The 14,932-nt window shown below is 42.1% G+C and overlaps 1 protein-coding gene across 3 annotated transcripts in view; it reads right to left on the bottom strand.

Moving 5' to 3' along the window:
* The window catches only part of LOC117527157 (RNA binding protein fox-1 homolog 2-like), a 108,084-nt gene extending 98,968 nt beyond the window's left edge, over window positions 1-9,116 (bottom strand). For 2 of the 3 annotated variants that reach the window (XR_004565454.1, XM_034189380.1), the window contains exon 1: window positions 8,166-9,116. Coding sequence is in view for 2 of the 3 variants with exons in the window: in XM_034189380.1 (XP_034045271.1) it covers window positions 8,166-8,408 (243 nt within the window). In the remaining variant the exon portion in view is untranslated. The remainder of the gene's footprint in view (window positions 1-8,165) is intronic. The other variant, XM_034189379.1, reaches the window with a different exon arrangement.
* Between the last annotated feature and the right edge of the window lie 5,816 nt (window positions 9,117-14,932).

The raw sequence follows: 14,932 nt of genomic DNA, 5'->3' as shown, positions 1-14,932 counted from the left end.
AGATGAGACGACATTTTCATTGTATTTCAGTGTTTGGGGCTGAGATGGAAGCACAGAGGGGTGATCCACCTACATTAATGTCCTAGTCAAGTCATCCGTCCTCAGCGCTGTCACCTCAGGCAAGACCATATTAGGTTAGAAAGAGCCCCGGTTCTTACGCAGAGACTCTGCAAAACGCAGGATGGATATTGAAGCAGACAACCTCCTCTCAACATTTCTTAAAATCTGACTTAAGCTGGACATGTGGGGTGTTGTTTTGAAACCCCCCCCCCCCCCACCGTCAACCTGAAAAATGCAGGACTTTCCCGGCGCAGCACCGGAATGCAAATATGACCCATAACGTGTTGTTCTTTTCGGTGGAAGCAGCCCATCAGATGGGGGTACTCAGAAAAATGAGCAGATAAAACCCAATGTTCATCCAAAATCTCAATAGATCAGCACTGTGTCAGTGCCAGGAGGAGAGAGCAACGTTAAGCAACTGATTTCTGTGAGCAGCAGTTAACATTTGAACCCGCACTGCAGAATGCACTCAGCATTTTTCTTCCACTTGCGTTATTTGCCAAAACTGTGCATTCAGTCATGCAACCATTTGTTCAGGCACCGATGCACTGCTAAAACTTCGCTTTGCTCAACATTTGACTTGACGGAGCATTTCCACCCCTGCAATGCAGTGACATCATGCCCAGCCAGATAATGAGAAAACAGCACTGCCAACGGCCATATGAGAAAGATCCCATTATTGGGCTGCGGTAGTGCAAACAGATTGCTTTTTACAACCGCACCCTGTTGTGCCAGCCGAAGCTACATGTCAAAGTTCAACTCTTGCTGCGGTGTAGGCAATAAATAGTTTAGAGGAGAAAAAAAATAATCATGCACAGAAAGGAAGGAGGTAAAGAGACCAAAGAGCCTGACAAATCCAAAGTGCTTTTACAAGAGCAGGTCTGTGGCGTGCTGTAATATTTTCCATTCTTCATACGCCTCTAAAGATTAGCTTTACAGAAGTACCAGTGTGAGGTTTTATAGCCGGTTCTTGGAAAGTTAAGTGCTCTGATTTAACAGTAGGAAAGTTGAACATCACTCAGCCCAATTTACTTCTAAATTATTAATGGTGTCACAGGGTTTAGAGAATTAAAAAAAAAAAAAAAAAACACCATATTTTTATGTAGAGATTTGGATTGGAGATTGGTTGTTGATGGATGTGACACACAAAGCAGGAAAATTGTCTTTAATTGTGGAATTTTAAAGGATCATGTGGTGCAAAATCTGGTTTTGTTTATAATATATGTTGAATGTTTAGAATTCTTTGACAAATGTCCCAGAAATCTCAGAATTCTATGAGTGCACATGTACTAGAAGCATCATGAAATGGCTCATGTTAGAATTCTGTGACATACGTCACAGTAATCCATACATGGACAACTAACTGGTTGTTCTCTGAAACAGGGCTACCAATGCCTGGATTTTATTTCTGTGGTGCTGCATGTCTCAATCATTTCTGGATGACGCAGAGAGAAAAACAAATTATGGGTATTCAAACAATGCAGATACACCAACTTTCAACAGTCTCTGCTGCCCCGAAAGGCTGAATGGCTGAATTCACCACTTTGGTCAGGTGATGGATCTGAACCACAACAAAAAATAAGGATGCAGAGGGAAGACCTTGAGGTTTTTCTGAAATGTTCAGAAACACAGTTGAATTTTAGCATACAGCCATAAAGCATAAAGCGAGGGAATTGTTTTTTTGTTAAGATATTTTGTCCTCAAATGAGTCAACATGCTAGCATTCACCACTGCCTCTAGTGGTGATGACACAGAATTGAAAAGGTGAACAGCATGTGATCTTCCAATGTTGGTCGAGATGATGCCAATACACAGCAGTACGGAATTAAAAACTATCCTTAATGTTTGAACACCCCAATGGACTGTCGGAAAAAGATTCCTCCTTTCTAAAGAAAAGGGGGTGTAGCAAGCAGCAGCTCTTTTCAATTTAAAGCAACACGTGCAGAACTGGGTTGATTTTTTTTAAGACAGATCCCCGCCCACCAAATTCAGGCTATATGACCTCCGCGATACCTATGAGGTATTTTGACTACAAACATCAACTCAACAAAAATATAAACGCAACACTTTTGGTTTTGCTAACATTTTGTATGCGATGAACTCAAAGATCTAAAACTTTTTCCACATACACAATATCACCATTTCCCTCAAATATTGTTCACAAACCAGTCTAAATCTGAGATAGTGAGCACTTCTCCTTTGCTGAGATAATCCATCCCACCTCACAGGTGTGCCATACCAAGATGCTGACTAGACACCATGATTAGTGCACAGGTGTGCCTTAGACTGCCCACAATAAAAGGCCACTCTGAAAGGTGCAGTTTTGTTTCATTGGGGGGGGGATACCAGTCAGTATCTGGTGTGACCACCATTTGCCTCATGTAGTGCAACACATCTCCTTGCATCATCCGTGAAGAGAACACCTCTCCAACGTGCCAAACGCCAGCAAATGTGAGCATTTGCCCACTCAAGTCGGTTACAACGACGAACTGGAGTCAGGTCGAGACCCCGATGAGGACGACGAGCATGCAGATGAGCTTCCCTGAGACGGTTTCTGACAGTTTGTGCAGAAATTCTTTGGTTATGCAAACCGATTGTTTCAGCAGCTGTCCGAGTGGCTGGTCTCAGACGATCTTGGAGGTGAACATGCTGGATGTGGAGGTCCTGGGCTGGTGTGGTTACACGTGGTCTGCTGTTGTGAGGCTGGTTGGATGTACTGCCAAATTCTCTGAAACGCCTTTGGAGACGGCTTATGGTAGAGAAATGAACATTCAATACACGAGCAATAGCTCTGGTTGACATTCCTGCTGTCAGCATGCCAACTGCACGCTCCCTCAAATCTTGCAACATCTGTGGCATTGTGCTGTGGGATAAAACTGCACCTTTCAGAGTGGCCTTTTATTGTGGGCAGTCTAAGGCACACCTGTGCACTAATCATGGTGTCTAATCAGCATCTTGGTATGGCACACCTGTGAGGTGGGATGGATTATCTCAGCAAAGGAGAAGTGCTCACTATCACATATTTAGACTAGTTTGTGAACAATATTTGAGGGAAATGGTGATATTGTGTATGTGGAAAAAGTTTTAGATCCGAGTTCATCTCGTACAAAATGGGAGCAAAACCAAAAGTGTTGCGTTTATATTTTTGTTGAGTATATATTAACTAAACGACATTGTGCAGAACAGTGGTTCTCAAACCTGGTTCTGAAGTACCACCGACATCACTCCCTGCTCCACCACAAGCTGATGAGCTCATTCAGATGTCTGTTAATACCTGATTGGCTGAGCACACCTGAATGAACTAATCAGCAGTAAGAAATGGAAAATGTCTCCGTTAGATGGTACTTGAGGATCGAATTGAGAACAACTGGTGTATAAAAATCCCATCTAAGGTCAAGCTCCAGGTTTGGCTCGCAAGTTACAGTGATTACTTTTTTTTGCAGTACAGCTTTGATGTACATAATGGCAGTGTGCACGAGAACACGTATATTGTTTTAATCCTCTCACTGTTCAGATAAGGATCAGTGTGGTTATAATGCCCCCTCCAGTATGAGATGTGATCCCATTAGCTCCAAACAAAACCTCTTTACTGCCAGTGATAGGGAAAATCCGCTCTAGCACAAACAGCGAGAGGGAGTTTGGAACGGGGGGGGGGGGGGGGGGGGGGGAATATCGCTCCCACTCTCATTTCCGGACTGTCCATGCAGCTCACGTTCAATACATTTTAGAGGCTGAATCTATTGATCTGTGCTTCTCTCCAACACACACACACACACACACACACACGTATTTTTTTGAGTGCATTAAGTTATGAAGCCTTTCAATCTGTCAGCACTTGCGGAAAGCAGCAATGTAAAGTCAGCCATTTAGTTTCCAAACGGACCACTTTGCCTGCATTATGGCTGTTTTCTACAGCAAAGAAACTACTTTCATGCTTTAGCTCAAGGAATAAAACAACATCCAGAGCAACCTCTTGCTCCCATCATGCTTTACTAAAAAAAAAAAAAAATAAATAAACATACATTTTCTATCAAAGAACACAATACATTGAAACTGGACACTGAGTTCACTGTTACTGCTGAAAAATATGGTAATTTAGTTTTGGCAGCTTTGCTAGTTCAAGTGAAGAAAAACAATGTACAGTTGTGCTCTAAAGTTTACATACGCTGGCAGAATTTATGATTATTTTTTTGGTCATTTTTCAGAGAATATGAATAACAAAAACTTTTTTTTTACTCATGGTTTGTGGTTGGGCGAAGCCATTTGTTGTCAAACAACTGTTTACTCTTAATCATAATCACAACAGAAACTAATCAAATGACCCTGATCAAAAGTTTACATATGCTAGTGATTTTGGCCTGATAACATGTATAAAGTTGACACAAATGAGTTTGAATGATTACAAATGGTAACCATCCTCAGTTGTGATCTGTTTGCTTGTAATCAGTGAGTGTGTATAAAAAGGTCAGTGAGTTTCTGGGCTCCAGAGAGACCCTTGCATCTTTCATCCAGTGCTGCACTGACGTTTCTGCTATCTGGGTCATAGGGAAAGTAAAAGAATTCTCAAAGAATCTGTAGGAAAAGGTAATTGAACTGTACAAAACACGAAAGTTATATAAAAATATCTCAAGGGACTGAGAATGCCAATCAGCAGTGTTCAAACTCTCAACAAGAAGTGGAAAATGAGGGAAACCAAACCACCATCAGGTAGACCAAGAATAGTTCAGCAACTGCCGTCAGGAAAATTGTTTGAGATGCAAGCAAAAACACACAAATAACTTTAGCTGAAATGCAGGACTCTTAAAAAGCTGTTTCAAGATGCACAATATGGAGGCACGTGAAGAAAAATAGGCTGCATGGTCAAGTTGCCAGAGGAAAGCCATTACAATGCAAATGCCACAAAGTATCCCATTTATAATAGGCCAAACAGCACAGAGAAAGTCATTTGGAGTGATGAGACCAAAATGCAACTTTTTTGCCACTACAATAAATGTTACATTTGGAGAGGCATCGACAAGGTACACCATATCTGCTGTGAAGCACGGAGGTGGATCACTGATGTTTTGGGGATGTGTGAGCTACAAAGGCACAGGAAACTTGATCAAAATTGATGTCAGGATAAACGCAGCATCTTATTAGAAAATACTGGAGGAAAATTTGCACTCATCGGCCCGGAACTTGTGCATGGGACCTACTTGGACGTTCCAACATAATCCAAAACATAATGCCAAGTCTACAACGGGAATAAAGTGAAGGTTCTGGAGTGGCCATCTCAGTCTCCTGTCCTCAATATCAATGAGCCACTCTGGGAGATCTCAAATGTGCAGTTCATGCAAACAACCCAGGAATTTACAGGAACTGGTGGCTTTTTGCCAAGAACAATGGGCAGCTTTACCACCAGAGGAAATAAAGAGCCTCATCCAAACTGTCATTGATGTTAAAGGGGACAGTACAAGATATTAAGAACAAGGTTAAGTAACCTTTTGATTAAGGTGATTTGGGTAGTTTCTGTTGTCATTATTGTTTAAAAAGAGTAAACACAGTTGTTTGATAATTAATGGCTTCACACAACTTCTAACCATAAGCGAAAAAAGTTTGTGTTCATATTCTCTGATAAATGGCCAAAAAAATAAAAAAATTCTGCAACGGTATGTAAACGTATGAGCACAACTGTATGCCAAAGCCCAAGTCGTTGGATCAAGTCAATGAAACGGACTGGGTTGGGCCTCATATGACTCCTGAAAACCGGTGGGTTTTGTAGATATTCACTTCTCCCTGAAAAATCATGCAAGCAAATATTCACCCCAATTCCCATTCTGTCCCAAATGTTATCCACAGCGTTATGACACATGGTAGAGGGGATATCTGCATAATAAAGGTCAAGTTTGTTTACATTCTCTGCCAGGGAGTTTTTCTGGGATTACTGATATTCAGGAGGGTGGTGATGGCACCCTCTGCACTGCAGAATATTGAAGCATGAATATGTTGCATTATTATCACTTACTGAAGTGTTGCTGGGCCGGTAGCATAGATTTACATTTATGCTACCTGGCTATACCTGCCCGCAGTAGCGAGCGGGTATCCCAATACCCGCCTGCTGTGCATAAACTGATGACGTCATAATGCGCGCAGCCCAAGAACTGTCCGCAGAGGAAAAGATGAAAAGGCGAGAAGTGTGTGTTGGTCCCAATATGGATATTACAGATGATTTTCTCATGATAGTACAACAATGAACAGCAGCCAAAGCAGCCAGCATGATGAAGATACACTGGCAAATTTGGAGAGCAGCGCGCACCAGCCGACACGACAAAAGTTAAAGTGAGCCAACTTTTTGTGTACGCGTTTGCTGGGTGTCGTGTGTTTTGAAATGACATTAAATATTGTTAATGGGATTCCACATGTGTATCTCAGTAAGCGATAATAATGCAAATAATATGCAGTTGTAGTGCGGTATGCATACTGCACAACTGCATATTATTGTATTAATGTAACCTAGGAAATCTGATTATTTTTGCACATACATATTTAGCATATAAAATTTGGGAAAATCGAAGTTGTCTAAGTTAAGAAATGCACAATCCTTTAATCTGACCATTGAATCGAGACAACGGTATTCAGTTTTAATATTTAAAACTGTTAACACACATCAAAATGTCATGTTAGAGAAGCTGGGTCCAGTTAATGTTTAGTTTTGCTTGATAAAACAATATTTGATGATCTCCACCAACCAACAAAAGGGTAGATGATGTGATCATTCTGTTTATATGTTTAAATAACTCAAAAAGTAGGTTAACTGAAATTTTAGCAAAGAGATGGTCTTTGGGTTTTGGAAGATTTTGCTGGATTGACACAGATCAGGGTCTGATTCCAGATCCGTTTTCTCTTTTCCTCTAAATCTGACATCAACTGGGAACTCAAATTTAACATTGCCCACTATGTACAATCAAATTCCCGACATCTTCAAAAAAGATTCTACATTTTATGACATTCCCAAAATAATGTTGGTTAAGCCAAGATTAAAACAAATAAAAAAATGATATGCACACTTAAGATTATTTCAAGAAAGTACACCATTTGTGTAAAATTATACTGTTATTCAGCCCACTGCAGTCAAAACAAACTCTTTCAGAATTCTTGCTCTAACAGAACATTAGATACTACGTTTTGTTCTTCTGTTTCTCCAGTTATGTGATCTCTGCTGAGCATTTTTTTTGTGGAAATAAGAACAAAGTAAACCTAGAAGCAACTCTGCCCCCGCCAAACTTCATCCATCAAACATGCATGGCCATTTAAAAATTCTGTCTTCCCACTTCTAGGAAAAATCGAATGTGCGCCTACTGACCCAATTTGTTTTCATGACGTTTTTTTTAAACACTAAATGTCACAACTTAAATACCACTCAGGCTTAACTTTAATGGACTATAATTCAATTTTGAGGCAGATGATCCAAAGTATTTCCCCTTTTCCAGTATTTTAAGAAACTGCTATATGACATCCCAAAAATCATCATACATACTGTGCCACCTAAAGTACTATAATAATCATTTTAGCTCTAAATTTCATAACTTTGTGACCAGTGAGGTAACAAATTGTTGTAACCAGTTTAATCTGTGATTTTTGAGGCAGACACAAATTAAGAGTTAATATTTTATCTTTTGCACTGACAGTTTCCTGACGTGTAAAAACCTATTGAGATTTCAGCTATTACAAATAAATTAACTAAAAGTTGATGTTCCATTTTGAATGTATGGCAGCACCATACAACCAAATTCTATTCTACATTTGCGCATTTTCAGATGTGTTTATTCGTGCCTGGTAATTTTCATATATGTTCCATATACTGTTTGTATATTATATACTTATTCCTAGATATTCTTACTTTCTCCCTTTTAGATATACCTTATATACTAGCATAGTTGCACCTTACAACTGGAATATAATATATAAGATATACCTTACTGAATTTTCATGTGGTGTCATTTGCATCAATGCTAAAGAAAATGATTTTAACTCTTTTGAACAACTACCTCTGAACAATGCAAGAGGTCGACAGAATTAATTATCGATTACTGCTAGGAGGGCCCGCTCAGATTAGTTTTTCTTACCTGCCCAACCTCGCCGATCCCTCCTGAACTGTCGATCCGGGGCCGCTTGCACTCCGCCCCGGCCGCCTCCACCAGAGCGGCCGCTGTCTGTGCGTCAGGCTCCGGGTCTCCGCGCTTCATTCCGCGAACGGCCGCCGGAGCGCCGCCCGGGTTCGGATGCATGACGTCCAGCTCTCGATCCCGGTCCATCAGACCCCGGGACACAGGCAGCATGAGAGATGCAACGTCGGTCGACATTAACATTTAAAAATCTTATTTATGACCCCCTGTTTTGATCGAAACTGGGGGAAGAGGAGGAAAAAAACAAAGAACAAAAAACCTCGACCTACTCGAGAACTGGCCGTTAAAATATGAAAAACAAGCAGCCTATATTTTCACCTGAGCCTTTGTGTGAAATAGTTTCTTACCACGGGTTTAAAAAAAAGAAGCAATGTTTGTTTTATAGGTCGTTAAATTTAGAAACGCTGCTATTACAAAATTAGGGAGCTGTATTTATTGCGGGGCTAGCTAAAGGCCTGCTTCATTTAAAGCTGGTAACAAGCCAATTAAAAATAAAAGCGCGACGAAAAGGCCGGTTCGTGAACACACCGTCCGCTTCAGCCCTCCGAGCCCCGTGTTTCTTTCCTCTGAACGCAGCCGTTTGCTTTCAGTGCAACCTCGAGAAAACGAAATTTAAAAAAAGAGCCTTCAACATGTCTTCCTCTCCGTCTATTAGCCACACTTGGAGCAGAGGTTCACTGAAAGTCAATCCTCGTCAGGAGCGCACTCTTCTTTCCATGATAGTCCGCGAACGTACCGCGAAATTAAAAAATATATATATAAATTCCCATAAAAAAAAATAATAACGCACACAGGAAAAACAGGGCTGCGGTCTTTCCTTCTCCTATTTTCTTTCCCGGTATGTTGTAGCGTGTTACAGAAAGGAAACCGTCCTCCCTCCTCCTCCTCCTCCTCCTCTCGCTGTAGTCATTCCCCTCCTCCTCCGCCTCCTCCCGTCTTTCTCCTCTCCCCGTACATTCTGCCATCAAACACAGCAGTGCCGCAGTGCCGCCGCACAACCCGCCGAGAGGGGGCGCCAGCGCGCAACATTCCCAGTAGCTCGCTGTATGCATTCCATCTCCGTTACAATATTTTCTGCATTTTACTTTCACCCCTCTACGTCGTGTTAACTGTAGTCACACGAGGGTGAAAAAAAAAACAGCATAAGGGTGGATTGAACATCAAGTGTGACTCTTAAAAAAAGAAAAAAAAGAAAAAGCTTCGTTCCCATCCGATAACACAACCAAGGCCAAGGTCTGCACACACACAGAGCCCAGCTGTGAGTCATGCAGCCAAGTATTTTATGTTCACTGGTATTTTTATTGCTTGGATGACACCCAGTGGTCAAAGGCTACGATGAGGAAAGTTTCGAATTCAAGATGGATTCACTATTGTTGGGGATATTCTGAAGCCATTTTGCTCCAAACACTACAAATCAGGGGTCTCAAAGACACAGCAGGGCCTCTTGGTTGCAGGACAGCCACTTGAACAAAAAACAAGATCATCTTTCCGCCTGCTGTATTGAAGTTAAGAACTTGAAAGGCACCCAGAGTGCATACCTCCACCAACATTACCCCCAAAGAGAACATCCCGTTAATCCTAGGATCCACAAGTACAAAGGTCATCTAATCCTGGTTAGGGGTTAAGGTGAACTTTATATTATTTGGTGTATATTACAACCCCAAACTGATTTTAAAGAGGTTAGGAGCAGTGGCCCCGCCCCACCCCAAGTGACTGACATAGGTAGCACATGTTGGTACATGGACCACTTTAGAAGTTTTAGGTTTTGATCTGCAGTATATCCTCATTTTGTGAAATTAAACATCCATCTGCTGCAGCCAGATGTGTAGCTCATGGGCCAAGCAGGTTTTTGGTACCACAGAAGGAGGCTGAACACAATCCTGCCTCAGTATACCAGGAAGGGACAAATTAAGTTTTACATATGGGGGTCAACATTTAAAAACACTCTAATCATCTTGCAAAGTACACTCAACAAAAATATAAACGCAACACGTTTGGTTTTGCTCCCATTTTGTATGAGATGAACTCAAAGATCTAAAACTTTTTCCACATACACAATATCACCATTTCCCTCTGTTGTTCACAAACCAGTCTAAATCTGTGATAGTGAGCACTTCTTTGCTGAGATAATCCATTCCACCTCACAGGTGTGCCATATCAAGATGCTGATTAGACACCATGATTAGTGCACAGGTGTGCCTTAGAGTGTCCACAATAAAAGGCCACTCTGAAAGGTGCAGTTTTATCACATAGCACAATGCCACAGATGTCGAAAGGTTTGAGGGAGCGTGCAATTGGCATGCTGACAGCAGGAATGTCAACCCGAGCTGTTGCTCGTGTACTGAATGTTCATTTCTCTACTATAAGCCGTCTCCAAAGGCGTTTCAGAGAATTTGGCAGTACATCCAACCAGCCTCACAACCGCAGACCACGTGTAACCACACCAGCCCAGGACCTCCACATCCAGCATGTTCACCTCCAAGATCGTCTGAGACCAGCCACTCGGACAGCTGCTGAAACAATCGGTTTGCATAACCAAAGAAGTTATGCACAAACTGTCAGAAACTGTCTCAGGGAAGCTCATCTGCATGCTCGTCGTCCTCATCGGGGTCTCGACCTGACTCCAGTTCGTCGTCGTAACCGACTTGAGTGGGCAAATGCTCACATTCGCTGGCGTTTGGCACGTTGGAGAGGTGTTCTCTTCACAGATGAATCCCGGTTCACACTGTCCAGGGCAGATGGCAGACAGCGTGTGTGGCGTCGTGTGGGTGAGCGGTTTTCTTTTGTCAATGTTGTGGATCGAGTGGCCCATGGTGGCGGTGGGGTTATGGTATGGGCAGGCGTCTGTTATGGACGAAGAACACAGGTGTATTTTATTGATGGCATTTTCAATGCACAGAGATACCGTGACGAGATCCTGAGGCCCATTGTTGTGCCATACATCCAAGACCATCACCTCATGTTGCAGCAGGATAATGCACGGCCCCATGTTGCAAGGATCTGTACACAATTCTTGGAAGCTGAAAATGTCCCAGTTCTTGCATGGCCGGCATACTCACCGGACATGTCACCCATTGAGCATGTTTGGGATGCTCTGGACCGGCGTATACGACAGCGTGTACCAGTTCCTGCCAATATCCAGCAACTTCGCACAGCCATTGAAGAGGAGTGGACCAACATTCCACAGGCCACAATTGACAACCTGACCAACTCTATGCGAAGGAGATGTGTTGTACTGCATGAGGCAAATGGTGGTCACACCAGATACTGACTGGTGTGACCAGTCAGTATCAAAACAAAACCTTTGCACCTTTCAGAGTGGCCTTTTATTGTGGACAGTCTAAGGCACACCTGTGCACTAATCATGGTGTCTAATCAGCATCTTGATATAGCACACCTGTGAGGTGGGATGGATTATCTCAGCAAAGGAGAAATGCTCACTATCAGATTTAGACTGGTTTGTGAACAATATTTGAGGGAAATGGTGATATTGTGTATGTGGAAAAAGTTTTAGATCTTTGAGTTCATCTCATACAAAATGGGAGACAAAAGTGTTGCATTTATATTTTTGTTGAGTATATATTGTCTTATTTGTCTGATCATAAAGTCTCCAAAATTATATAGTTTAGACCATCTATGATGGAAAGTTCTGGAGTTATGGGGGAAAATAGGGACAGTGGCAAATGTCAATTTCAGTTTGTATATGGATCAAAAGCTAAAGTTGCTCCAATTTTTGTTAAAATGTGATGCAAATAAGAGCTGTTTTTAAGGGAAGCTTGCACCATCCATTATGTTTCAGGGTAGCGAATGTCAATTTTTATAATTTAACCTTTATGTAATTAGCTTAGTCCCACTGAGCTCAAGATCAATTTTACAAGAAAGCTGGAAGATTATAAAGTTTCCAATTCACTTAACTTGCATGTTTTTGGATGTGGAAGTCAGAACACCCGGAGGAAACCCACGCAAACACGGGGAGAACATGCAAACGCCACAGGTGAGAATTGATCCCATGAAGTTGCTGTGAGTCAGTGCAAACCACTAGTCACCATGCTGCCATAATTGGATATACGGATGGATGAATGGATAGCTTTATTATCATTGTCATAACAACAACGAGATTGCCACACTCTCATTCCACAGACAAACAGCAATTAATCCACAATTATTACTTGTTTACCATAATAATGGCACACATCAGAATTAAGACAACACATACATTTGACATTGTTTACGTGCACTAAACTTGAAACAGTCCGTTTTCCAAATTGAGGCGATGCGAGCGTGGTAGCCGCTGCAACCGGAGTCGCGCCCCCTGCCAGCTTGGGAAGAACGGGGGGCCTGCCGCAGGGGGGCAGGAAGGGAGGTGCAAGGGAAAAGCTGGAGCATGCTTCAGTCCATGTGTATGTCTGTCAGTTTTTTGTCTTTGTGGGTGGAGATAAGAATGGAGCCAAATAATCTCACCAAGGCCTGAATAAATTACTCTGGAGGTAAACAGTGGGCAATTTGTCCTTGAGGCTAGATAAGCCTGGAGTGTTGTAGCTGAGCAGTGAAAAACACTTAACAGTTCCACTTGAACAGCCAAATCCCAATTATGAATTAAGAATATTCACCAGCCTCTGAAACCTTCAGCTTCAACTCCAAGGTGTCATCAAGAATCAGCGCAGTCTCAGAATGCACTGCCTTGCCAACTTCGTTAATCATGACGGACAAGCAAGGGCCCGTGGTTCTTGATGCTGCCTTCTTGCCAGTTTTCCAGTAGATCAGGGCAGCACATAAGCCAAAAAGTACCAGCCCTGCTGCCATGAGACCAAAAATGAATAAATCCTCGACATCCTCAACTTCGAAAGGCGCCAAGCAGGCAACACGCCAAGACCCCCAGGAGTCGAGGACATAGTCCGCAGGATACGTTCCATCTGGGCAGGTAGGATCCCCCGGTCCTGACCTTCTTGTAGAAAAAATGGCGTCAATAGCGTTCAGAGACCAGCTGATCAATTGCATGGTTAATCCAACAGTAGTCCAATAAATCCAGAATCCAATATAGTTTTGAGGAATTCACAGTCTGGTGAAGTAGGGACTTGAAGGTTAAAGGCAGAGAGATAAGGGAGAGTTGAGGAGATGCGACCGCCCTCGTCGGAGTCCCAAGCTGTAATTCAATGGCTGTCAGCCTTGTTGACCATTAGTTTGTAGACCAAGCATTCAGCAGTCAAAATTATTCCATTTAGTAATCCAATTGGCACAACCAATTAGCCTTTTCCCCCCCCATACAAAGAGCAACTTTTGACCCCTGTACAAACTGTAATGGACCTTGTCACCAATTTTTTTTTTTTTTGCCCATTTTTACCTAACAACTAACATTCAGTCAGTCTGAACTGTACCTTCTTTGAATCTTTATGATCAGACAAATGTGGTTTACTTTTTTGAAGAGACTAGAGCATATTTAAATATTGACCCCTATCTGGCTATAGCTGATACCATGGGACAGCCACCATATAGATATATGTAGGTCTGTCACTCAGTCTCCTTAAATGGTACAGGATAGGTGAAAACGGTCTTATAGCTCATGGACAAGTGATGGCGTGACAACACACAATGGTCAGAATTCACTCCGACTCCGCTGTCCTGCCTGCATTTACAGAGACTTCAAGGGTACCATATTGCAGTTTTTTTTTTGTAGTCTGCATTTTAGCTACATATACCCAGGGTTTTTGTTTTTTTTTTTTAAAACATATTACAGTCCCACAATTCCTAGCCTAACAGAATTTGTGATGTGAATAGGTGTTTACTAGGCTACACAATTCTACTTGTATATGTGCATGCACAAATTCTGCTCTAGACTTGTGACGCATGTCACAATTCTTAAAACAAGCATAGCTTTTGTGGTGTGTTTGGGGGGGGGGGTGCATTGGCTTGTCTGGAGCATATTGTGGTCAGTAGTTACTGCAGATCTGCAACTTTTTGCAGGGATGGTACAAAATGTACCACAAAGAATTCAGAACAGTGAAAGTCTTGGAGCACCCGTGCATGTGGCGTCTCCAACTATAGATCTTTCCTAATCACATGCAACAGCAACCAAAAGAGGGTGTGGCAATCTATGAAATATAACCATTAAATTAAAACCAATAGAACAGGACAGAGTGCACACCTACACCAAAATCAAGTAGCCCATAAATGTACAGACTTTTAATCCATTTTACTGTTCGGACACGTGTGTTGTTTGAGTGTAACTGGCCTTAGCTGAGGAAGAAACCTGTGATGGACTGATGTCCCACTCAGGGGAGACCAACTGAAACACTTAATGTGGAATCAGAGCAAGAACATTGGCACCAATGGGCCTCAAGATACGTATTGCAGTTCTATTTTCATTATAATGGGGTTATTCCTCATCTTGATACTAATCCTGTTTAAGATCAAATGACACATCCTGACCTTTGATATGATCACTGATCTTTCACAAACAGTACTCATTTTTCATTGAACCTGAATGGTGACTGTTTTGATCCTGCAATCGAGCTCAAAGGAATAAGGTTCAAACATTAAAGGGAGAACCGGTCCTTTGATCCTGCACCACACAAAAATTTTGCGATGCATTCCTTGACCAAAGACCCCCCCTCACGTCACACAAATTAAATAGAACTCCATTCATGTCCTTTTCAGATATCCTGCAGACAATCTGCAATGAACGGGGTCAGTAATTCTGGTCCTGGAGG

The sequence above is a fragment of the Thalassophryne amazonica genome, chromosome 15, assembly GCF_902500255.1.
Source record: "Thalassophryne amazonica chromosome 15, fThaAma1.1, whole genome shotgun sequence".
Classification (NCBI taxonomy): domain Eukaryota; kingdom Metazoa; phylum Chordata; class Actinopteri; order Batrachoidiformes; family Batrachoididae; genus Thalassophryne; species Thalassophryne amazonica.
Note: the sequence above shows the minus strand (reverse complement) of the source record. Positions and strands in the feature narration are given on the sequence as shown.